At 44.2% G+C, this 24,203-nt stretch overlaps 2 protein-coding genes across 2 annotated transcripts; both read left to right on the top strand.

The window, feature by feature from the left end:
- The first annotated feature begins 265 nt into the window (after positions 1 to 265).
- Positions 266 to 18,504, top strand: rb1cc1 (RB1 inducible coiled-coil 1). The gene is given in 20 exon segments (XM_022228598.2): positions 266 to 395; positions 1,953 to 2,074; positions 3,450 to 3,576; positions 4,102 to 4,272; positions 4,972 to 5,087; positions 5,559 to 5,778; positions 6,328 to 6,436; positions 7,028 to 7,146; positions 7,482 to 7,666; positions 8,076 to 8,262; positions 10,866 to 11,009; positions 11,361 to 11,461; positions 11,612 to 11,966; positions 11,968 to 13,519; positions 13,949 to 14,150; positions 14,370 to 14,463; positions 15,034 to 15,092; positions 15,448 to 15,597; positions 16,358 to 16,409; positions 16,923 to 18,504. Coding segments are annotated over 19 exon segments (4,107 nt in total). The 5' UTR covers positions 266 to 395; positions 1,953 to 2,006; the 3' UTR covers positions 17,019 to 18,504.
- Positions 18,505 to 20,257: 1,753 nt separating this feature from the next.
- Positions 20,258 to 23,451, top strand: LOC110975730 (uncharacterized). The gene has a single exon (XM_022228463.2). The coding sequence runs from the start codon at positions 20,672 to 20,674 to the stop codon at positions 22,121 to 22,123; it is 1,452 nt and encodes a 483-aa protein (XP_022084155.2). The 5' UTR covers positions 20,258 to 20,671; the 3' UTR covers positions 22,124 to 23,451.
- The last annotated feature ends 752 nt before the right edge of the window (positions 23,452 to 24,203 follow it).

Genomic DNA, 24,203 nt, shown 5'->3' with positions numbered 1-24,203 from the left:
CTTCGTTCTATTATTGGTTTGTCGCTGAAATCAAAATCGTTTGTATGCCTAAGATGTTCGAGGTAAATTTATAATAAAACAATTTTTGCTTTATTTTTAGCAAATTTTTGCAGCAGTAGACGGCATACTTCGATTAACAACTTCAAATTTAAGGGTTACTTAAATTTCGGGCGAATCCGCGTGGAGACACTGTCGAGTGTTCAAAAGGCTAAAGTTCCTAGTAGAATGGCTCCGCTCTGTATTTCGGGTAGCGCCATTGTCTGTGAGTGTTGGAGGGTTAGGTTCTATACTACCAAATTGGGGATCTTGTAAAACGGCGTAGAAATGCAAGTCCGTCGTCGTCGGGAAGGAGTAATGTGTGATTCATTCATTCGTGGTTTCTGCAATATCACTGAGTAATGGCATAATGAAGTAAAAATTCCCTATGTATGTTAAGATGCAGTCCTTCTCTTACCCCGCAATAAAATATAATTTTGTCTCGGTGAGTGAATAGTGATATGATATATAGTGTGATGTGATATATAGTGTGATATGATATATCCACGACTCAGCCTCAAGTCACCATAATTCAGTTCAGTTAAGTTCACTTTATTTTCCGCATAATAGGCTAGGCCTACATAAAATTATTACACTACTGAAACATTTTCACAGAGTGTATACATGTGGATGGGGGCCCCCAAGAAGCACTTGCCTACGTTAGGCCTAGTATAGTAGTACTTTGACCGAAATTTAACGTTAGTCTTAAATATACCAACTTTTTATGGCTTCATTTTAAGAAGTTGAAGCTTGACTACAGTCCTACATGGAATAACATTATGAAGAACATTGGATGTCACTGAAGCAACAGGAACAATGTCGTCTAGTCTGCGTACAAGTTGGATTGGCCATGTTGGCTTTAGTAAAACCATAATTCGTGTACATGTACATACATTGCAAACATATGAAGTAACGTTATCAGTAATGCCTTACTTCTGAAAATTCTGCCAGTTAATGTCTCTTGAATGAGGAATTATTTTTTGCATTAATTACTTTGGTTTAATGATGCAGTTTGAGGGGGAAAAAAACACTTTTATTCGCAATAGCTTGACTGCCCATCACTTTCTTTTTCATTCTCCTAGATTTTAATTTTTTTTTCAATTTAATTTGAAGTTACAGTGAGGCATGAATTTTTGTTCTTTCAAATCATAATTAGCATTAATATGAGTAATTTATCTGGATATTATGACAAAACTTCTCTTTCTACGTGTATTTCTAAAAGGCATAAAATACAGTGCCACTGAATCTGCGCCCGTTGTCGCCAATGGTAATTTCAAAATGTAAGGTGCACAGTACTTTTCTGGCTCCATATTTTATATTTGGCAAAAGTTGATCAAAGTCATTAGTGCCCAATCATGAGCGAACAGCGATCATTAATCCCAAACAGTTCTAAACAATTTAATCGGTTCATCGTTTAGTCTGTAAAGTAAAGCTTTTGCTCAGTTGACATTTTTCCCAAATTCTCCCTGAAAAAGATTTTAATTTGCACATAGCTAAAAAAAAAAAAACCAACGTCGAAGTGACGATCGATCATCGACAGTAAATTAACGTCAGTGCATAATTTCATTGAAGAGTTTCACGACGAGAAATTTAGATGCGCGAATTTAGGGTACTCCACGATAATGATTTCATTGCCACGATTGCTACTCTGTTATAACCGCATGGTTGTGGAGAGAATGTAGCCCTAGCCAGGCCAATCCCTAGGCTCTAGAAACAGAGATGAGGCACCATATATTTCTGTTTGTCAGAGTGTAGTTGTGCTGTACTGGAGAAAAGATGATGGACAGGTGGTTTCGAGTGCCTGTCTGCTGAATGTTTTTCTATTTCTCAAGTTTTGGGTCGCTTACACTGTCTCCAATTTTGGAGTTTCCATCGGCGTAACCTTTCCTAATCATGCTTCTTTTTGTCATCCACAGACTGTCACCAGCATTAAATTTGAACTCTGACCCAATTAGGGAGCTGAATCCACCATGTTGTATGTCTTTATGGTCAACACAGGTTCCATGCTGACACTTGATATGGCATTGACCATGGAAAGGTAACCGATCACATGCGTCAAAAATGACAACATTTTGGGTTTCAACTAATAAAGCTTAACATGGTGTACTTGTACTCTGAGAACTCTGAGTCACTTCTCCGTGTTACTCCATGCGACTCAGAAGTGATGCAATTTTCAAGGGTCATAATGTCGTGTGTTTTGTTAATCCGTTCTTGCTGCATGACTGTTTTTGGTTTGAAGGGTTGAAATACGAGCTGCATACCTCCTCTGTCATGAAATATTTAAAAAGGAATAGGTCGTATGACAGAAATAAATAAACCGCTTCACACACAAAAAAAGTGTTGCGCATATCGTGCATCAACCCTGATATTATCAGCTTGCAAGTCACGCAGCAAGAACGGTCGTACAAAGAAAACGAGATGCAATCCCACGCCTCTGAAAATAGTCGAACCAAAATGCACAGGAAGCTTAGCCATTGGCAAGCTCAACACATTACTTCAAGGGATCTTGACCATTGTTTCACTGCAAAAACTGGATTAAAAAACACATAGTGTTACGAGCCTTGAAAGTGGCATCTCTTCTGAGTCACACTGAGTTAGATGGTGTGGTGACTCAGAGTTCTCAACTTCTCTGAGTAGTGTACTTGCAGAGATTTATTGAAATTATCAACGATAATAATAGTGAGAGTTTAAAAAGTGCCATTCCATTTAGATCATGGTGCTGAGCAACACTAAATTTTAGAAAAGTCAGAGTCAAGCATGTCGGCACGATATTTAAAACAGTTGAGTTTTCAGTGTTTCTTGAATGTTAAAATGGTCTCCATTGATCTGATGTTTCAGGGTATGATGGTCCCAGAGCGTAGGCCCAGAAATTACCGAGGCTTTGTTAGTGATCGTATTCTTAATTCTTGGTACTATCAACAGAATAACACCCAGACAATCATTCTTAAAACCAATCCATTATGCCCCACACCCCAAATTGTTCCCACTTATCACTGTTAAGCTGTGGTTTACTTCTGACAGGTGTGTGCATATGTGTGTCTTGCGTAGCTGGAACATGTCACTGTATCACTGCTGTTGGTCGACCGCTTCATTGCTGCCAAATCATGTGGCTTGATTTGTTTATCTTGCCACCCTCAGCAGATCACTTTTTCTTCCTAAGTTCAATATTCGTCAAGTGTTGTTCAAAAAAAGCAAAGTAATGGCTGTGATTCCGTATAGGATGGACCATTAGCAAATCATGATTATGTGGATCGACCGATCAAACCCTATACCCACATGCTCAGTGGATAGGGATTACTGGATCAGTCTATTTCACCTCATTTGTGAAGGTGAATTGGTGTGTGTATATAGAGTGGGTGTCGTCTTTGGGGTGCCTTGTTGATAACGTGCAGTGAACTCATTGCAATGTCCAGTGTGCAGAGACTACAGGAGACCCTGGCTGCCGAGTACCAGCTACCCATCGACAAGCAGGTGTTGCTGATCAGTGGAGGGCAGAGCCTGGACCCCCACATCAGAGTCTGCAGCTACAGTGCTGGAACGGTAAGCCGTGCACCAATGCTTTAAAAACACAAAATTAGAGCTGAGCTTTTAGGGTTTTTCTTGTGACAGGATACCCGTTTGTTTAACAGTCAAGTACTTATGGAGCTGACCGTGCTGTTAGGAATTTATTGCTGGTGATAAGACCAGTGCCAAAGTTGACAAAAGTCCTTTGCAGAAAAAATATCGTGTCAGATTTCTTTGCTAAGTGCAAGCCATCTGGGAAGCAGTCACAGGATATACACCGTACATGGCATTTTGTCTGGTAACCCACTTTTGCATTATCAGCTTATTATAGCAAATGGTTTATATGCTTAGCTTATTTCTGTGCTCACCAGCTTTGTGAATTTGGGCCCAGATGTAAAGTATTTGGCTTTTGCGGTATTTCCCTGAAAACCACTGTGGTTGAGCTCTGTGAAAGAAAATAAACAAAAATAGCTTGGTCCAGGTTGTCGGATAGATCGGTGAATTGATGTGATCAACATAACACTCAATGATTTCTTCTCTGTTCCCTAAACCCCCTTGCAGGATACCAATCCCATCTTCCTCTTTAGCAAGGGCACCATCGAGTCGGCCATGCCCCCAGTGACTTCCAGCATGCTGCAGAGCAAAGAGGAGAAGCTCCGCCTACAGGTGGAGGGGCTGAAGAACCTGCCACACAGCTACAGCGCCGTGGTGGCCCGCACTCAACTCGCGCTGGTACTGTGCATTTAACAGGTTCCCTTCATTAACCTTCACACTCTAAAGCATTCAGGCAAGCATTCCTCCTGAATCCCTAACTCTTCCTTTGTGCAGGAAACTAGTGTTGCGTGATTCCAGAATTCTCAGAGCCAGTACCGGCTCCAGCTAAGGACCGCGACTCCGAGTTAGAACCGGCTCCCAAAGAAAGGAAGAAAAACATAAGGTTCAATAAAACACATGAGAAATCTGTCGCTGCCATGCCGCGCGCATCACGCCGGTGCCACAACATCCATAAAGTAAGATGTCGACTTTCGGGATGATAACATGTTGAAAACAAGATGCCAACATCTTGACAACATCTTGAAATTGAGAGATTGGCATCCTAAGTAATTAACCCATTACTTTGGGTTCACCTCTTAACACATTATCCCGGAATGTTGCTAGCCTTTGGTGAATTATCTCAGGTTATCGGCATCTCATGATAGATTGTCTCAGGATGTCGACATCTTGCCTCCATCAATTCATCAACCTGAAATAAGATATGTCAGGATCTCAACAAGGCAGATGGCACTTCCAGGGTGTCATATTTTTGCGACCTCTCACCTGAAATCATTTTTAACCTTGTCAGGATGGCCTGTGTAAAGGAAAAAACCAAAAGAATCAAAACAAAGTTGTGTTGAGTCGCTGTCTAGAGCAGTATTTTTAATTTCTCTGCAGCAATTCCACGATCTTGCCAAGGAGAACCTGCGCCTATGTGAGGGGCTCGTTCACGACCAGCACCTGCAACAGCAAGGCTGGATGGCAGTCGTGGCCAATCTCGAAGACATTACCAGGTAGTTGTCACCCCTGTCATTTGCAAGGGCAAGTTAACTTTTGCCCACTTTCCCCTGTTCTATATAAAGTCTTGAGACTGCTTAGACTAATCCGAAGAGATGGCTCTTCACCCACCACATGTTGCACGCATTCTTTGACTGAAATTAACATTGAATTTGCTACCGTATTTGCTGGCAGTCCACTGACGAGACATTTTTGTCCCATGGAGGAATTTGATTGGTCCTTCAGTATAAATAAGGACATTAATTCTTTGCTTTGCCCTTCAACCAACTTCAATTATGTATCATATTCACTAGGCTTTATTCCTATAAAACAGAAGGCAAGAATGATCATTTCAAGTACAATCATTGAAGGGTTCATTTTTTTGACTAATGGAAGATTGTGTCCAAGAGAAGCCCATTTCAGAAATAGCCTTCGGCTGGAGTTTCCCAACTCTATTCATAATCCATTGAGTATGTTGGTTTCTCTAGTGCCTTTGAGCAGCGGGCCAGCGCATTCAGACTGAGCATGACCGAGTTCCTGGAAGAGCGCCCCCAGCTGGTGACCCAGCTGGCAGAGTTTGGAGACGTGCTGCGGTTGCTAGAGAAGACACCGCTGCTGCCGTGTCTTTTGGATGAGAGCAACATCATCAGTAGGGACACTCTGCCGGAGGGGGAGACGCTCACCCTGATGCAGTGGATCAGTAGCCAGGTAAGAGAATTGTAGTGACAATAACATTGACAATTAAGTAGACAGTGACTAGGACAAGAAGAATGACAGTGACCATGACAGAGAAACTGCTACCGAAGAAGATGCTTCTGCTCCTATGATTACTGGACAGCAGCAGCATCAGTGACAATGGGGAGTTATAGATGAACTTCAGAAAGCAATTCACATGCTAACGCAGGGGATGAAAGTAAATCAGTGGCAGTGACTATGACACATTGACAGTGACAGTGTCAATGATGACCACAGCAAGGAAGTTGCCACTGCTGCCCGCTTGCTGGAGAAGAGCAGTGTAATCGACATGAACTTAATACATACAGGGCAATTGTCGCTGGGGTGTAATGGACCAGCAACATGGGAAGAAATTTGTAGTTAGTGTAATATTGTCCATGACCATATTGAAGGAAGATGCCAGTTGCCATGCTTGCTGGTCACAAGCGCCAACAGTGAATTTTCATGACATTGTTCGTCACCAAGTGGATCTGTGTGCCACAGACCTGTTGAGTTCTTTGGCCATTTTATTTCATCTCATAGGACCAGCGAAGCACTCTCCAGCAGATGGCCCAGCAGTGCTCCAAGAGCCTGGATCAGTTCACCCAGCAGGTTCTTGACGCCATGTCAGCTGAAATCAACACCACCCTGGGTGAGTTCAGGTGTCTTCCCATGTCCATCTGGTGCTCACCCGACGTGGCTGGGAAGAGAGAGAATGATAGTGGATTTAGGATATGAAGATCTTTGGCCAGTTGGCCTTGGCCATTGAAGAGTTCTACCAAGCCTTGGCCTGCCAGCCTTGCACTTTATTGTTGCCAGACCTCAGCTAATAAATTGTTCACCTATTCTGACTGTCGACTGATTGGGCAAGTCCCACCCTGTGATGTTTGGGCCAATTACAGTAATAAGATCGTCAAACCAAATAAGGTCTGATGTGTACCCATGACGACTGCATCTGGAATATGTATGCCACATTGCACTAGATTCTCATATCATTGGCCATGTGCCCAGTGGAAGGGGTGTAATGGATCAGTCTTTGGGAAAAGCAAGCCAGACAGTCCCCTTTGTCACTTTAGAAGCAAAAGTCAAAAACAGTAGTCAGTCAAAAGTTGGCTGAGCTCTGTATGTGGGTGTGGGGTGAAAATTAGCACTGGCAGAGCTGGTCGTAAGCAGTGAGTATCATTGTCAATATGGTGGATTGTTGTTCTTTATCGGCAACAGCAAGCTCTGTTTTTGATTTCAGATGCTGTCAATAATGGAAGCATGAAGGAGGTTAAAGGCCTTGGAGAGAGGTTGTTTGGCTTGGAGCAGCTCCTTACGAGTGCACATAAGGTGCTTCAAGAGCAAGCAGAGATGGCTCAGGTATTGCAAGTGACAAGAATGGCAAAAAATAACAACCATGGCACACATGGCCAAAAGTTTCAACGGTTGATAAAAGTGGCAAAAATTACAATCATTTACAAGCATAGCAAAAGTTTACAAATTGGCAAAATGACAATATCCCTAACAGTCCCAAATCCTCCAATTTTAATACAATTTTACGTACTCCCTAGGGGGTTAGGGTTATTATACAGCCACTGGCAAAAATGGCAAAACACGACAACCATCAGGAAAGCACATTGCTCAGTGCCTCATTTTGTGTCATGTGTTTATTCTTAAATTCGTTGATGCATTATTTATCTCTTGTGATTCCCCAGGGAATGGTTCAGAACCAGACCAGGGCCAGCAACCTGAATGACGCGTCGGTGCTGCCAGATCTCTGCAAGAGCCACCAGCAGCAGCTGACGGTGATGTACAAGAAGCACTGCCAGCTGGCCGAGATCAGCCGGCGCTGCCAGGTGGCCAAAGATGAGCTGTGTCACAACCTCCATGTTAGACTCAGGTAAGTGATGTCTAGAGACTACAGACCCCTACCCCACCAACTTTCACCCTCCAACACACTCAACCTCCATCTGTCTATCCACTCTTCCAACTCAGATGAGCTGTCTTTATGAACTACAACCACTATCCCACCCATCTATGCACCCCCAATGAGCCTTATCTTGATGAATTTTGTCCTGACATGCACCCAATTGAAATATTTTACTCAAACTTGGCCAGTGTGCAGAATGCAAGCACCGCACCTGTTCTGGGAATGTTTAATTCTCAGTGTCAACCTGTACTCAATACTTGGTATTTGACAGTGCTGGTTACCTTCAATAGAATTTCTCTAACAATTTTGATACCTGAAATCCAAGTTTGAACCGTTGTTGTAATAATGGTGACATTTGACGTTTCCTTGCCATGCTCAGGTGGATCATGTATGTTGAGCAGCAGATCAGCGCCGTGCACAGCAAAATGCTGGTTTACCACGAGAACTTGAAACGTCTCCGGAAGCGTCTGGAGATCGTGCGGCAAGTCTACTCGGCCCCCAGGCTCTATGCCGCTGCTGTCGTGGAGGTGTGGCGACGGAGGACCTTTGCCAGTCACTTCACCACCGTAAGTTGTTCCTCTGAACATTCGTAGCAGTTTGTAATCATGCCCTCAGTACTTGAAATAGTTGTATATTATTGGAACAGCATTGAGACCAACACTTATGTAAGACCTATTAATACAGTAAAATCTCGATAACCCAAAGTCTGTTAACTCGAAACTCCGATTAACTTGAAGAATAATTAATTCTCGCCGAAAGAATGGGCTTTTATGTACAAAAACATATCCGTAACTCAAACGGCTCACGTTGCTGGATTTGTTTACCTCGAAGTTTTTGTGTAGCAGATCCAAAAGAAACCGCCGCCAAAATACTTCCAGAAATCGCAAACAGAACGTGGGTCTAAGTTATGAATCATTTCTGACACGCACACTTCGTCTCTTCACACCGGAATACTTGCAAGCGCGCTACAATGATGATCAATCTAGACACGTAACCCATGCGACACCGTGACCGCTAAATCCGACTTGCTGGAATTGGCCCAATTGTCATCGTGGGACCATTGTAGCCAGTGCGTCGGCAGGCCAACTGATGGCTCTTTGCGATGGCTGCAGCAATGCATTGGAGATCTTTGTGTATGCGGCACGCGCCACACGTACGGAAGTTAAGTCTGGCCTAATGGTCTGGCCCAACTGCTTGTGCTCGCCCATGCGATGGTTGCCCAATTAGAGCCACAAACCACACCATGCTCACACGCAGTGGACCAACCATGTGACTGCACCACAGAGCTTTTGCATAGCCAAATCTCACTCTCCAAAAATGAACAAAAGTTTGAAAATAAAGAACGAAGAACAAAAAATAAAAACAGACACAATAGCATTTTTGTTTTTACGAAATTTTGTTGAAGCAAAAAAGGTGCGCCCTCATGTGATGAAAAAGTTGTTTGACTCATCGGGAAACCCCGCCCGACCACGCATGTGCAAGGCGCTGTGTTGCAGTGTGGTATCAGAAATGGGACCACCACAATGCGTCACACATGCACAACGCAAAAGAAAGATTTGCCACACAAAGGTACCCAGTTTAAATGATTTACAGTACGTTTATTTATCAGCCGACTGACAACAAAAAGCCTCTGCAAAAGTGTCTTTCTATGATCAGAAACTTGTGGCACCAAAGTATAAGATAACCACAATGTCATTTCCAAAGTCATCGTTGGCAGATCTACGGTAACTGTGTGTCAGCGTATACATGTAGGTACATGTAATGATACACATTGTAATAATGACTCAACTTCAAAAGAAATTGGGACCTTCTTTTAACTTGAATTTCAGGTAACTCGAATTTTTGACCATTCCCCAGAGATTCGAAGTACCAAGATTTTACTGTATAACTGTTGAGCTATTGAGTCGGGGCAGAACTATAGAAGGCACTTTATGACCGCATAGTAAGAGTCTAGGGAATGGTGTGAGCATGCGTACCTGGCCAATTTCATTAATTCTAGCCACCCAAGGGTTGCTGGACCCAACCTTCCCCAATCACACAAACTTCAACACTCTGGAAAAACACTCTTACCTCACAGTTCCTAATCCCGCAGACTTCAACAGTACTCCTGTTGCAAGAGTACGCAATCCCACAAACTCCAACAGGTCTTTACCTGTGTGCTTCTGATTGATTGGGTACAGCAGGCCCATTGCACAGTACACAGAGTAGGGACAGGCAGTACCTATTCAAACCAACTCACACACCATCATGCTGCATATCCATCCCTGGCTGCTGGGATCATTGTGGTAAGAAAGAATGAAGATTGTCCTTGTTATGGTATTTATTACGTATTACATACTATCACACTTGCCATTTCAATGGGAAGCTTTCTATCATTACATAATCTTTAAAAATACAGTACTTATTTGAAATTCTTGATGGTAAAAAGTGATGGTCAAAAGTGAGAGGGCCACAGTTCCCGTTCAGTCCAAATTCAACAGGGTATATGCAGGCCCACAGTACCCATTCAGACAAAATTCAACAGGGTATGTGCAGGCCCACAGTACCCATTCACACAAAATTCACCAGGGTATGTGCAGGCCCACAGTACCCATTCACACAAAATTCAACAGGGTATGTGCAGGCCCACAGTACCCATTCAGTCCAAATTCGACAGGGTATGTGCAGGCCCACAGTACCCATTCACACAAAATTCAACACCAGATAGTAAGCTACCAGTACCCAATGCCACAAACTCACACACTTTACTGGTGTTGAATTCTGTGTGGTTAGGGAAGGTTGGGGTCAAGCTACTGAGCAGAGGAATGCAGAGAAAGTACTGGAAACATATGCAGAGCAGAATGGTTTACCAGCTCAACTCCCATTAGGAGGGCATCGCTTGTGGCCAGTTTTGTGCATGATTTTTGCTGAACACAATGAGTTGCTCGATGGTTTTTTTTCCCACACAGAAAGAAATGAAATTTCTTAACTTGAAAAACCCACATTCATGAAATGCACAGCAGAGATAAATTTGAGTCTCAAGACAATGATGCTGTAGCCAGCTTGGAGACAAATGATGTGTGAAAACCATAGCTCCAAGCTTAGCACAACAGAAGGTGCCGAAAGCAATTATTCCTCAACACGAAATGTATTTACACAAATATGTGGGCTGATGTGTTGCCTGTATTAGTGGGCGGGAAAGGTGTGTGAGTCGTCTTTGGCAAGCCACCAATCAGAGATGGCCAAGAGACGTGAGTTTGCAACCAGTATGGAGCGTCACTTCCTTAACGTTCTCTTCCCTGGACTGATTGGGGAAGTCCCACCTTTATTTGCGGTATGTATGCATGCGTTCTTTGAGATTTAGATCCTAAGGGATGGTCAAACTAATCTAATCATCTAAAGATTCATCCACTGGTCTCCATATCAGCCCACTGACCATACACTTGGTTCCCAACTAGCCCTGTGGCTTGTAGGACCATCCACCTGTTTTCAGACCAGCCCATTGTCCTGTAGTTCCAACCCTGTTGTCTTCAAACAAACCTAGAAGCCTTTATGTCTATCCACTTATTTCTCCCAATCCCCACTAGTCTGTAGACATATTCACTTTTCATAGAACCAACATACCTGTATATCCACATTTTGCGAATCATTCTTTTAAGTATCCTTTTCCGCAATCTCTTTACAGACAACACCTCCAGGGGATTTTGACACCAGACTGCCAGACATTACAAATGAAGACGTCATTGCTCTTAGAGAACAGCTTCCAGAATTGTCCCACATACTTAAGTAAAGTTTTACTTTCATCTCTCACAATGCTTGCCCATGCTAAATATAAAACTCTTTGGCAGTTAAACTGGTAAATCTGAGTAATTGCACTTAAGTTTCTGAGCATTTTTTGTTGTCTCCAATATCTTGGGGTTTTGTGATTCATTCTAGGCTCCAGGAGGAGGACTTGTTGGAAACTGAAGCTGCCTATCTTCCAAGGAGGTTAAGAGCAGCTTCTTCTGATGAACAAACCCAGACGAGTATGAACATTCTGGAAGTGAAATCCAGCGACTCTGAGATCACCATCTTGAAGGCCGAGCCTGCGGAGGGGGAGGCTACAGAGGAGCTTGCATCCCTAGAGCCCCAGGAGCTGGGAGGGCCACCACAGAGACCTGACTCCCTGCCGAACGGGAAGAAATTTCTCTCTGTGGACTCCAGCAAAGTCAGTAAAAGGTCAACTCCACTTAGTCCCGATTCACCCCAGTCCTTGTCCTTCCAGCATGTTGAGACTTTTGTCTCGGCAGCTGTCCACTCCAGACTTGGCCCTGAGTCCCCTGGACATGTCCACCCGTGGGGAGACACCTTTTGCTTCTCTGCTGCCCACTCAGGAGCCCAATTTCTACTCAGCAGTGACGAGCCCTCTGGACGATGCAGAGTCGCCGTCAAAGCTCCCCATCACCGAAGGCTCAACAGCGATGCTTATCAAAGAGGTGCAGTCACTCAAGGAGACACTTCAGATGAAGGAGGCCTGCTTGGAGGAGACTCAGCTGAAATTAAAGGAGGTGCAGCGTCAGTTGGAGCAGAGAGAGTCAGAACTGGCATCGGCCAAGGACGAAAAGAGTCTGTACCAAGACAAGTTGAACGTCTCGCACATGGGAATCATGTCTGTTGCACAAAAGTTGGAAACTGCCATTGCCAAAGTGAGGGAGGATTGTTCTGAAATGAGAGAAGCCATCACACTTGATAGGACTGCTTTGAGTCAATCAGTAATTTCGTGGTTTTCAAAGATTGAAGGTGTCTGTGATCAAGTCCAACTACATGTGACTGGAGAGAAGTCAAAAGCTGTCGATGCAGCAACTCAGCACCTGCAAATGAAGTGGGACTTGGAGAGCAATCATTTGAAAATGGAAATTACGAGATTGAATGAACAAATTGAAACCCTGAAGCAGGATTGTCAAGAAACTCAAGTGAGATTAAACGAGAGGGAAATGGAGCTTGCCATCCTGAGAGAAAAGAGCTGCAAGGAGCTTGAGTCACTGCGATGCCAAATGGAGGTGGAAGCACGTAAGGAGGTGGCTCAGGTTGAGAGCGGAAAGCAAAAGGAGATCCAGGACCTCCTTGTCACCATCAAGGAAAAGGAAGATGCGTTGCATATGATGAGAGAGACTACTGAGGAGGAGATTGACCTCCTACGGGCGCACTTGACTGCCGAGAATGAGAAGTGTGTGGACGCCCTGAGATCAGAACTGACGGAGAAGCACCAAAGAGAGGTGGAAGACAAGCTCCGCCGACTCCAAGACACCCAGCTAGAGGAGTTGGCCGAGTTTAAAAAAACCACAGAACTGAGAGTAGAGGCTGCTTGCAAGGACCTGAGACAAGCCTTAGACAAGGTCAAAGAGGAGGAGCTGTGTGAGTTGAAAGCAAAGATGGAAGAAACACACAGCAGCAAAATCTCTGTCCTTTCTGACACCCTGACTGCAAGAATAGCCGAGATCAGAAAAGCCCACAATTGCACAGTAGAAGAGATCAAGAAGGAGCTGACATCAGCAAGGAATCAGCAACAGCAGCTGATTGAATCCAGCCAGCTCGGGTTGGCTGAAATGGAAGAGTCCTTTGTCATAGAAAAGCAGAGCCCTACCCTGGCCTCTGAGGAGGTGCAGAGAAACCCTCCAGGGCTGCAACCCAGCAACTTGGACCCCCGGGTTTCCAACCCAGAGCGGGAGCAGATGGTCCTAATGGCGGAGCGGCAGCAGACTTTCAATGAGGCGGTGTCCCGGGTTGCCGCCTCCAAGGACAAGACCATTGAAGACCTGAGGAAGACTGTGGCAGAGCTCAGGGAGCAACAGACCCGCAATCAAGGTATGACCCCTTGGTGACATCCCATGGGGCCAACACACCAATTGCATGCCTTGGTTTATCCTGAAATGGCACTTAATATACACAATTTTCTTCGGAATGTGCACAAGCACTCACAGACCTTATGTAGTCAATAGACACACATGTGGCAGTGGCATTACAGTGTTGGGTTTGCCTCTCTTACGTTTGGAAGCAAGGTATGGATGTGTATGGATCCCAAACAATCCTTGAGCATTTTCAGTCAATTTCAATTCTCCAGCTAGATTTTAAAAAGTGGAAGTTTGTGGCAAGTCACCTCTTTTGGATGGGTGTTTCTAAGAAGAGGCCCTGTGGACTCTGTGAATCAGGAAAACCCCTTTTTGAAAGTAGACTTGGACTTGTAGTCAGATCATATCAGTTTAAACTTCAAGAATGTAAATGTTTTGTTGACAGATACCATCGGGAAATTACTCACTGACAAGGGAGACCTGGACGCCGAGATGACCAGCGCCCTTCGTGAGGCGCATAAGTCTCAAAAGAGTCTTCAGGATGCCATCGTCAGCAAGGACACCCAGCTAGCGGAGCTGCAGCAGAAACTCCAGGCAGCCGAGAGCAAGAGCTCCAGCCCTGCCGAGCTGTTGGTGTCTAGCGAACGGTGAGAGGTGTTAGACAATAGATACATTGTTCACTTTGATTCGCTTTGAAGTAGAAAAATTAACAGTGGGAAAGGGGAATTGTCAGGCAACAAAATTTTCTGTTTCAGCCTGAGAGCCAACTAGTTTAACCAGCCACCAATAGGAAAAAAAAATAACTCTGACAGAAAGAGCAGACCCTTTACAGCCTCATCATGTTGTTATTTTCTTTTGGTTACCAGGGACTCCATGAAGGCTTCCTCGGCCACTGAGGGAAGGCTGCAAGCCTTGCTGAAATCAAAGGAGCAGGAGTGCACCACCCTCAAACACCAAGTGGTGAGATGAGCTCCTTGGGGTTGAAGGTCCCATGAATATACACAATTCTTCAGAATTCTCAAAATTTACCTCCTTGTCCCAGTTTGTTTCACTTTCCCCTCCTTTTTTACCAACATGCTGAGTGGGGGTCAAGGGTTTTGTGGTGATTTAAATCGTCACGTTCTGAAATCAAACAATGATGTCATCTTCAATCGAAGCTTCACAGATTATTTAGTGAGGAAGTTTGTCTCGACAAACTTGGCTCTCTGGGTTTTATTTGGTATATGTAAGTGTATTTATTTTTTACTAGGACATGCATGTATTAATGAGCTTTAGCATTAAGGCTTGGTAACAGTACATGTACTTAGCACTAACTCTTGTGATCAATGCACTGATCATAATGGCTTCACAACTTAAGTAAGCATTAAGGCTTAGTAACCACAGTAAGATCAGCATTGAGGCTTTGTTGTACTAAGTGTCGGTGCTGAACGCAATCCTACCAATCATTTAGGCTTGGTAACAGTAAAAGCCATTAAGGCATAGAAACTGTGTATGAACTGTCAAATCATTCTCTGTTCTGACCTTGTGCAGATGCAGTTGAGAGTCTCACAAGGGTCTACCTCCAGAGCTGAGAAGATCTCCATTGTTGAGTGAGTGTGGAACATACTAGCAGTTTGACGTGGAGGGATTTTATTGAGAATAGGGCGACGGTTGCAATTTTTTTTGGGGGGGGGCACAGGAATGTCGGCTGTCTCACTGAAGAAAAATGCCTACATTTCTTGAGATTTTTGCACCGCAGAATGAGGCCGAGATTTGATTGTTGCCTGATAGAATCGAATTGATAGAATTTGACTGGCCGCAGTACCAACCAGAATTATGATCTGACTGTTGGTGACTGGCCTGTGTAGAAAGTATTGCAGGAAAGAGTGAATGGAATCCTTGAATGTCTGTGATTGTTATGACTGCAGGTGGGTCAAGGGGCTTTTCCATTTTTCTTCCCTTCAGCATCAGCGTCGGCGATCTGGTGCTGATCTTCTTTGAAGAGCCCAGGGACAACTACGTCGTCTTCAGCATCGAGCCGACTCTCTACTTTGTCCACTCGGAGTCTCTACCAGGCTTGGACCTCAAGCGCCACGGCTCTGATGGCCCAAAGAGGTACAGAAACAGTGTTGTAGTTCGGTACCCTTTGGAAACCTTACGCAAATGCGTATCAAATAATTACGTATATTACTGTGTAGGTCTGCTAGATACAGAGGCAAAAATAAAGGTAGCATTATGCTAACCATATGCCAAAGCTTTTTTGCTTAGCAACAGCAAAATCATCTGATGCAATCAACATAACTAAAGACTGACAATTGTAGAAATGTAAAATACAAAATTCAGTAAAGTCATAGGCCTCAGATGTCAATCCTAGTACAATCTTTCTCAAGGAACAAGTAACAATTGAGATAAGTGTGAAGATAAAGGAAAAGTTCTCCATACATGTTTTATCAGCCATATCTTGAAAAATTTTGAGAGAAATAATTCTCGAAGGTCCTCGAAAGCCTTTGCTTTAACAGTGTATCCGTAATTTTGCAATATTTTCCTAAACTGAATAGTGTTCTGAGAACAGTACTGCCAATTGCTTGGCTGTGGCTTTCAACAGGCCTTGTGCAAAAGAGGGCGCTATTTTCTGAGCGGTTGGAACTGAACTACGCTGGTTCACGAACGACTGGGAAATGCATGCGTCTCGGTCGCATCACTACCAACAAATTGAACACTCCCGACCAATGTGGCTCTTTTCAACCGATGAGGGGATGCTTCTGCATAACACATTTATCTATGGAAAGTGCCTACAGCGGGCTAGCAAGTGGCTTCTTTAGCCAAGTCCATTCACATGCGCTAACTGTCGTCTTTTCCTCTTTTGATACCATAGACAGTGGATTATTGGCAGGGTGAGTGACAAGGAATACTGCCAAGCCAAGAAGGTGAGTTCAGGAAGACTGAAAAAAAGAAGAAGATATTCTGACCATCAAGGTCAGAAAATCATCAAGCACGACACCATTTGGTTGAAGAGGCATGTAACACGCGCGTACTGCCTGTCCATAATCGTCGTGCCTCTGCAGTAGTGACTTCTAATTATGCTCGTCGAATTAAACTATAATTTCATTCTGTCTTGAACAGTTGAAAAATGTTTCCATTTCGTATACAGGGAAGAGGTTTTGACAGGATACGGTTAACTTTTTTGTAGGCACAGTTTCCTCTTAAAATGTTGAGTGTAGGTTTTGTGACATAGAGTACCGAAGTGAATACGTCAGACGCACAATTAGTGTGTAAAAGGCATTAGCGCGAGAACCAGCGCGTGAACCAACACGCGCGCACTCCATTCGTTTGCACTGCTTTTTCTGGTTCACAGTGACGTCACACTTTGGTACTCTATTGTCACAGATCTGAGCCTCAAGCATGTTTTGTGTCAATTGTTGTTTTTTTTTTAATGCCAGGCAAACAATCGCTTCAAGGTGGCCATGGGGACAAAGTTCTACCGAGTAAAAGCCAAGAAGTACGACCTGCGACAAGAGCACAGTGGGGCCAAGTGAGACAGACAGACACAGAAAGTCTTGCCCCTTAACCCTCCCAGATCCTACAGAATCCACTACAAGGTTTTTGGTGGATTTGTAAGACTGGAGAAGTTAAAGCCCGGCCACTGTTACTTTACGTGGGATTTGATTGGCCCCTTGGAAATGGGAAAGGGGGTTCCCACGCAGTGTGGGATTTTGAATGTTTCAACGGGGTTCTTTATAGCATCAATGTCTTGGTTCAAATTAGCATCTCGGCTTCTTGCATGTTTCCCTGACTTGCATTACGGGCCCAGTCTCCAGACAGTCACAGGTCTGCTGTCCACCTCAAGCTGGAGCACCCCCTCATCAGTTGAAAAAGAGCCATGCTGGTCGGGAGTTCTCATTTTTGTTGGTAGCAACGAGCCAGTAATGCGTGCATTTCATAGTCGTCTGTGAACCAGCAAAGTGCACTTCCAACCAAAGGAGCCCCTGTTGCTAGGAGAATTGCGCCCTCTCTTGGTTCAGCTCGGGGCTCAGCAAGTACCAAATACGTCACACGCACAATAATGTGTGTGGAAGGCATTAGACAAAAAAACCAAGGCATGATACAACACACATGCATACTCCATTTGTTTGCACTGCACTTTCTGGTTCAGTCTGCCCGTTACAATTCGGTACTCTTCCAGACAGGTTTTAGTTACACTTTCCTGTGACATTATGTGTGTATTGTATTGTAGTTACGTGTGGGGCAAATCCCCAGTACATCAACTAAAGTGTGGGTCTTGTGAATATCCTTTAACATAATCCAGATGTTAAAAAAAATATGTTAGGACATTGTTCTTGTACTTATGCACTGCTTAAAAAAAAAAAAAAAGAAGTTTGAGTCTGAAGTTGTAAATATAGAATCATTTTAACCAGCGGGTTGTTTTTGTTGAAATCATTGGCAAATATTTTGACACAACGCCGCAGTGATTCTGTGCAATATTATAAAATATTTACCGGAAATATTTTGATTTGAATTATATGCAAAAAATTTACAGTTTTGTTTTTATTTTAAATAAACTTCTTCCGGTTGTTATATTAAATCTGGACCCTCCCGGGTCCTTTAAAATCGTCTAAGGAGGTTCATTAGGATTTGGTAGGATTTTGTAGGATTGAGGAAGGTAAAGCCCAGCCACTGTTGCTTTACAAGGGACTTTAATATCCCCAGTCTTTATGAATGCAGGATATGTTATTTGTAGTCTCCTGCACAGTGGATGGGAAGGTTTGAGAAAGATTTCCTGGCCCTGCAAAAAAGTGCAAAATATGCTGAGAGAATTGGGACAAGTTTAATAGTCAGACTGTTTTTGACCAGTGAGTATGAGTGTCAACAGAACAGCAAATGAAACTCTGACAAGTCTGCTGCTGTTTACAATTAAAACTGTATTCCTTTCCATCCTAGTACTTACAAAGAGACTGCATGTGGTTTGCTTTGATAGCAAGAATGTCGTCTCAAATTCAAATAAACTTACACGTGACAAGTTAATTGATGTTTGTTCTTTCTAATATTTTTTTTTCAAAGTATACATTTTGTCATGTTTGGTAAATGGCGGCCCTTTTATTTAGAGGAGTTGAGACTCGGTACTGTTTGTTGGGTGTCTTGAAGCTTATCAATGCTTACCTTCCATCAACCTCAACTCTCCCCCCACCACCACCCCACTGTCCACACCCTCCCCACTCACTACTGATTTAGATAGCACAGTGTTCCCTGTCGCTCCTGTAATACGGTATAACCATAGAGCTAAAAACCCGTTAGCTCTAGGCATAACACTCCCATTAAGGAAGCGGCTCTTGCCATTGAGGACAACAGACTGAACACGGAGGACAGCGTGATGGCTCTTATTCCCTTTGTGTTCTGCCATTTGGAGTTAAGTACACTTATCACGTCCCGACCGATTCTGAACTCATCTTTACCATGTGAAATTCAGAATTATGTCCCTGTGTTAGTTGAAAATCAGTATTGTAATTATCTACTGTGGCATAGGCACCCCCCCCTGTGGGAACTCTTGTTTCTCCCCACCCCCCAGAAGAGCCTGGCCATGCCACTGTTTAGCCAGCAGTCGAAGATTTTGACTTTAGTAAACACGGTGTATTGTTCAAGTGGTGTCCAACGACTGGAGCTAACATGTTTGCATAACTTGCTGTAACTCTGGTCTGGAGCATCCCTGTGGGGTACCTATTAATTATGATGATACCGACAAGTGAGGTGATCTCGACAGAAAATAAAAACAAGAAATTGTGATTGCCCGCAGCTTTTATTGTGGAATCTCTGTCACGATTGGCTAGATAAATGCCCCTCTCGTGGCGCTGTCGAACAAAGCGGCCGGGTGATAAGTACAGGATTCTCCACGTCATCCATCTTTGCCGACGGCACCGGCTGTCCCAAACACCGTTTATTTGTAGACTTGTCAGGTACTTTGCAGACAGTAGACATTAAAGCCATATGACCATTAAGGTCAGTATGAAATGCGTGAGAATGGTGCCTCAGCGCCTGAAGTTAATATGCCAGGCAAAAGACGAGAATTGTTTCTTCACAGATTTCCACAGTTTAGATTCAACAAGTAGGCCTACTGCTAATGAGTAACGCGTACAGTTGCCGCGCGTACAATTCTACACTCAGTGACCACAGCTGCCTGTAAACCGCAGAAGGTGGACGATTTTGAGGCGGTTTCACGGAAACTTGCGATTTTCACAAGTGTTCTTTTCTCCATCTATGCCCCAAGAGGGCAAGTACCCTTACCCTCGCTACGCCCATGATAATGATTATTTGACTCTACGCTCGGCATATAACATTGTGTTATCGCGCGTCACAAGAGATTCATGTACATCATGAGAGCTTTGAGATTCGATCCTTGAGAAAAATCCACGCAGAGAGCAAAGTTGAAAGAATTATGTAGACAGATCGAATGCACAGATTGAGTTCTTCGATGAATATCTTTCGTCGTACGCCCGCGGGTTTGACGTACATTATATCAAGTGCAAGCACTCGGCATGTAGCATTTTGGGGACAATCACCAACTATTGAAGGCTGGATGAAGACAGGGCATAACGGTCACTACTGATATTTGCGATGGACTCGAATTCAATTAATCATTTATCGGTGGAGAAACAAAACCTTATCGGCGTAGACCGAGCCAGTGAGTGCGTACCTTGCAGCAGTGCAAACTGCGTTATCAACATCCGCGGTTACCAGGACGGTTCAAACTTCAAATCTTTTGAAGGTTGCTAAGTTTTTTTCCTCGAAGTGGTGTATTGTAATTTTGCCGCACCTCTCAGCTTGACAGGGCAGGCATTTCTCGACAGTCCTTGTGAGCAACATTTAGACGAAAAGTGTCTTTTTCCTCGCTATCAACGTGTGCTGTAAAGTCTCTCGAAGAACTTGTAGGATATGAACTGTGTTTGGATTAGGTTTTGGCCACGGTGGTCTCGACCGCAGTGTTATGCCGGAGTTCATCCAGAATTATGCCAACCATGTCGCTGAAACAAACGATTTTTGTTAACCATTTTGGTGCAGTTTATCAGAAAATGCAGAAAAGCAAAGTTTTGTCAGCACAGAAAAATACGCAATGAACTCTACAAAATCATTTGACCATGTCTGCTACGACTTTGTGCCAAATTCACGGAGCGTCATGTTTCTGGTTTATAAGTGAAGAATGGCTATGAGGAAGCCAACGGAGTTCGAGGACTCTCTCAGCTCATTGAGGACCAGCGAGGGTTGGGGATTTGACGAGCAGCCGCACAGTGTTCACTCCCGTGGCATCCACAAGACGGGCTCCGTCTCCTTTCAGAACGCCTTGCTCGATCTAAAGAAAGACCAAGAGCTGATCGAAGTAGACGAGGAGGACAGTGATGCCGCCGAAGAACCACCACCGGATAAATATCAACCTCAAGGTCGGTCAGAGGACCTCTCTGATCAAGCAGCTGAAATTGGTAACGAGGAAGCGGGGTCGTCCAGAACAAGGACTGTGAGCATAAACCGAGGACGAAAGAAGGACTTGAAGCAGACACAATCCAGCTCAAAAGTTGAGGAAGGACCCGATGTCTCCTCTCACTCTGATGGGAGGCCGCAAGGAGCAGTTAACAGTCGGAGCACCGATTTGGAGACGGGAGAATCGGCGAATGGTGATCACTCTACTTCTCCGCAGGAGGTCAAAAATGATTCGGGGAACAGATTGGGGGGAGTAGCCACCAGGGGCTCTAACTCTGACACCATCGGCTCGCCCCGTACCGCTGCGCTGGTTCCACACCCTCCAACTGCACCCAGTCCAAGACCAACGCGCCGCCATTCCAAGACACGCCGTTCCGATTCTTCAAACGCCCCTAAGAAGGCGCCTCAGGGTGCAGCTACTCACCTCAAACCGAAACTGGATCTCTCGTTCAGGGAGACTGTGACGGTGAGTGATGAGGGAAGCGACAAGAGCCCGTTGCCGGAACTCCGGGAATCCAGGCGGCCATTTTCGCACGATAATTTTCTCAGCAAGCCCACCGAGAAAGTTTTCCTCTCTCGTGCACACTCGCCAGTACTCAGACGTAAGAAATCTTCGGGAGTCTTGAGTCCTCTGCCTGCTCGTAGACGCAGCGAGTACGATCAACCTATGAGATTTCTATCGGATAATTACCAAAGCACCCAAACACAACCACTCCACCAGGCGAGCCCAGCGACCCACGCCTTCGTGCCATCATTGGACAGTGCTAGCTCCAGCAGGCCCGATGGGGCTGACATGCAACATTTCTCCTCCGTCAACCTGCCCCCAATCTCGAGTCCGACCCGTCACCGCCGGTACAGCAGCGTGGTCCCGCCGGCCCTGGCCAGCCCCACTGACCCCTCCAAGCACGTGTCTTCGAGCATCCTGGCCCAAACCTTCGGTGGGAAAGGCGGGGGAGGCGTCGGCATAGCCAAGCAGCGCCGCGTCTCTCAGGCCGTAAACGAACTTTTGCACATCGAGGAAATCCGCCGAGCAAGTGAGATGCGGAACATCGTTTCCTCTGGACAGCCGGGTCTGGTTGCAAGGGATATCCGGTCGCAGAATCTGGGGGACATGATGCATAGACTCAAGGACTGTAGGTACCTGAGAGCCTCGACCAACGAAGAGGAACTTGTATGACTGATTTAAGGATTGTTGCTTTCAATAGGCTCTATGCACGAGTCAGCAATGAGGTAGTCATTTTGGAAACGTGAGAGTGGAAAGGAAGTTGTGAAATCCGTTACAATCCGGTCTAACACAATCTGACTTGATGATTTGATTAGCTGATGAAGATTTAAATCTTGTGCTTGAAGTGTCCTGAAGATAAACCGTGTCTTGGCATACACTCAAATTGTAGAATAGTTTGGCATCATCCCACTCGACAGTTTTTGTAGTTTTTTAAACGGAAAATTGCTCGAAAATACCTATCCTGTGGTTACGTCTAAGGTTACTGCCTTATTACAGATGTCTGTGACAGTTTAACATTACTTCCAAGTACATGTAGAATACGTGATATTTTCGTCCACGGCATGAAGTGGTAGAGCTTCGCACGGTGTGTTGAATGCGCAAGAGACCAAAATACGTAAAACAAAAGCCATAAACAACCAAAAATGAAATTATTTCTCTTCAACCTCTTTTCTTAATACATGTATAAAGTACAGAAATCGTTAAAATGTGTAACTGACCGAAATGTGTGATGCATAGGCCCTACACAGATTATGAAGGAATCACTTTCTAGAAAGGGACTGAGTTGTTCACACCGTTAGTTCGGCTGGCAATTTCTAAGCTTAAATGTATTGGACTACTTTCAGTTACCGTGGAGACGAAGAAATCGCTAGGTTGAATTTAAACTTATACCACCTCCTGAATATAGAACATCGTCAAAATTACGGTCAACATTTTCAACCTAATTATCGATTCAAAGTAAAACCTAGCCAGTTTTCTACTTTTTTTTCTGTTGATTAGGTGTGCATAGTAAGTGACATACAAAGTTAGGGCGTTTTGTTGGAAGTTGTAATCAGAGATGTCATCCATTTTTGCTAGCACTGTGTTGTTTGCAAAACCTTTCACCACGTAGTTACGGGTATTTCGGAGCGATTTAAGGCTGCACGCGTATGTTTGTTAGGACTAAAATACAGACATTAGCATTTTAACCTTGGAAACTTCTGAAGACTGTAACAAAGCGAATATCACCAAAAGCCTAAGCCGTCTGAGAATTCGTCCTATTCCCCGTAGGCCTGCAGTTACAGTGGGCAGTTGTCGATCGGTGGTGGACGCTCGAGGGCAGGGGCTTTCTTGCCTGAGCTGATCTGGATTTCGTGATTTGTTTGTGTTGTTGTGTGTTTCACTTTATACATTGTTTAATTTTGGCAATATTTGTCGCCTTTTTAAAAGCAGTTATTTACATCTGGCGAAATAGATTAAACCATGGAGGAAGGAAGCTTCCTTCGTGATTAAACTGGTTTGAAGGGTGCATTCCACCAAATGGTTGTATTTCTGCGCGAGAGCTCATCAATATTTTGTGATCCCACGGGGTTTTTACAATAAGACACGCCATAATCAGGCGGCATCATAGAAATACAAATCCCAAATTTGGGACTGATAGTTTCCAGTTCGGGGTATTTCTTTCACAAAAAGCCCCAAATTGTGGGCCTATTTTGGATAGAGGCGGGCAGCTACATTCAGAAATGAGCGCTTACTTTTACTGCTGTTTTGGGGGGTATCTTCCTTGGAAGGCGAATAAAAAAATATTTCGTGGCTGACCCCCATGAAATTGAAACGAAAAGGGATCTCCTGGCCATAATCTTGAATTTCCAATAAAATACACGAAGGCCAACCTCTTCAAGAGAGTCAACAGGCGGCGCTATTTCGGTCCGATTTTGCCACATGCATAAAAACGCATAGACCGCCCGGTCCTATTCAAAATTCCAGGGGATTTTCGTGGTTTGCGCGGTGCCCGACTAAAATCAAAACTATGGGCAAATTCACCCCTCAGCTAGTATAGGCCTAGGGAATTTACGCAAACTTGAAGAATTCCAGCCATGAAATTCTATGAAGCCACTTTTCGATTGTAAAGAATATCCTCTATTTACTTTATCTGTCCCTTGGGGATTCGAAACAATGCAGTTGCAACATTTGAAAAGAAGAGATAGCAGTACTGGAGAGCAAAAAGTAGAACGCATTTTGGGAGCACATGTAAGCAAATACAGGCAATGTAAGT

The sequence above is a fragment of the Acanthaster planci genome, linkage group LG11 (genome assembly GCF_054643075.1).
Source record: "Acanthaster planci isolate LZ-2023a linkage group LG11, COTS_SCS, whole genome shotgun sequence".
Classification (NCBI taxonomy): domain Eukaryota; kingdom Metazoa; phylum Echinodermata; class Asteroidea; order Valvatida; family Acanthasteridae; genus Acanthaster; species Acanthaster planci.
This window is presented reverse-complemented; position numbering and strand designations above follow the sequence as displayed.

What these genes read in the sequence shown, in the direction of transcription:
- LOC110975730 (XM_022228463.2), top strand. Translation starts at nt 20,672, where the DNA reads ATGGCTATGAGGAAGCCAACGGAGTTCGAGGACTCTCTCAGCTCATTG.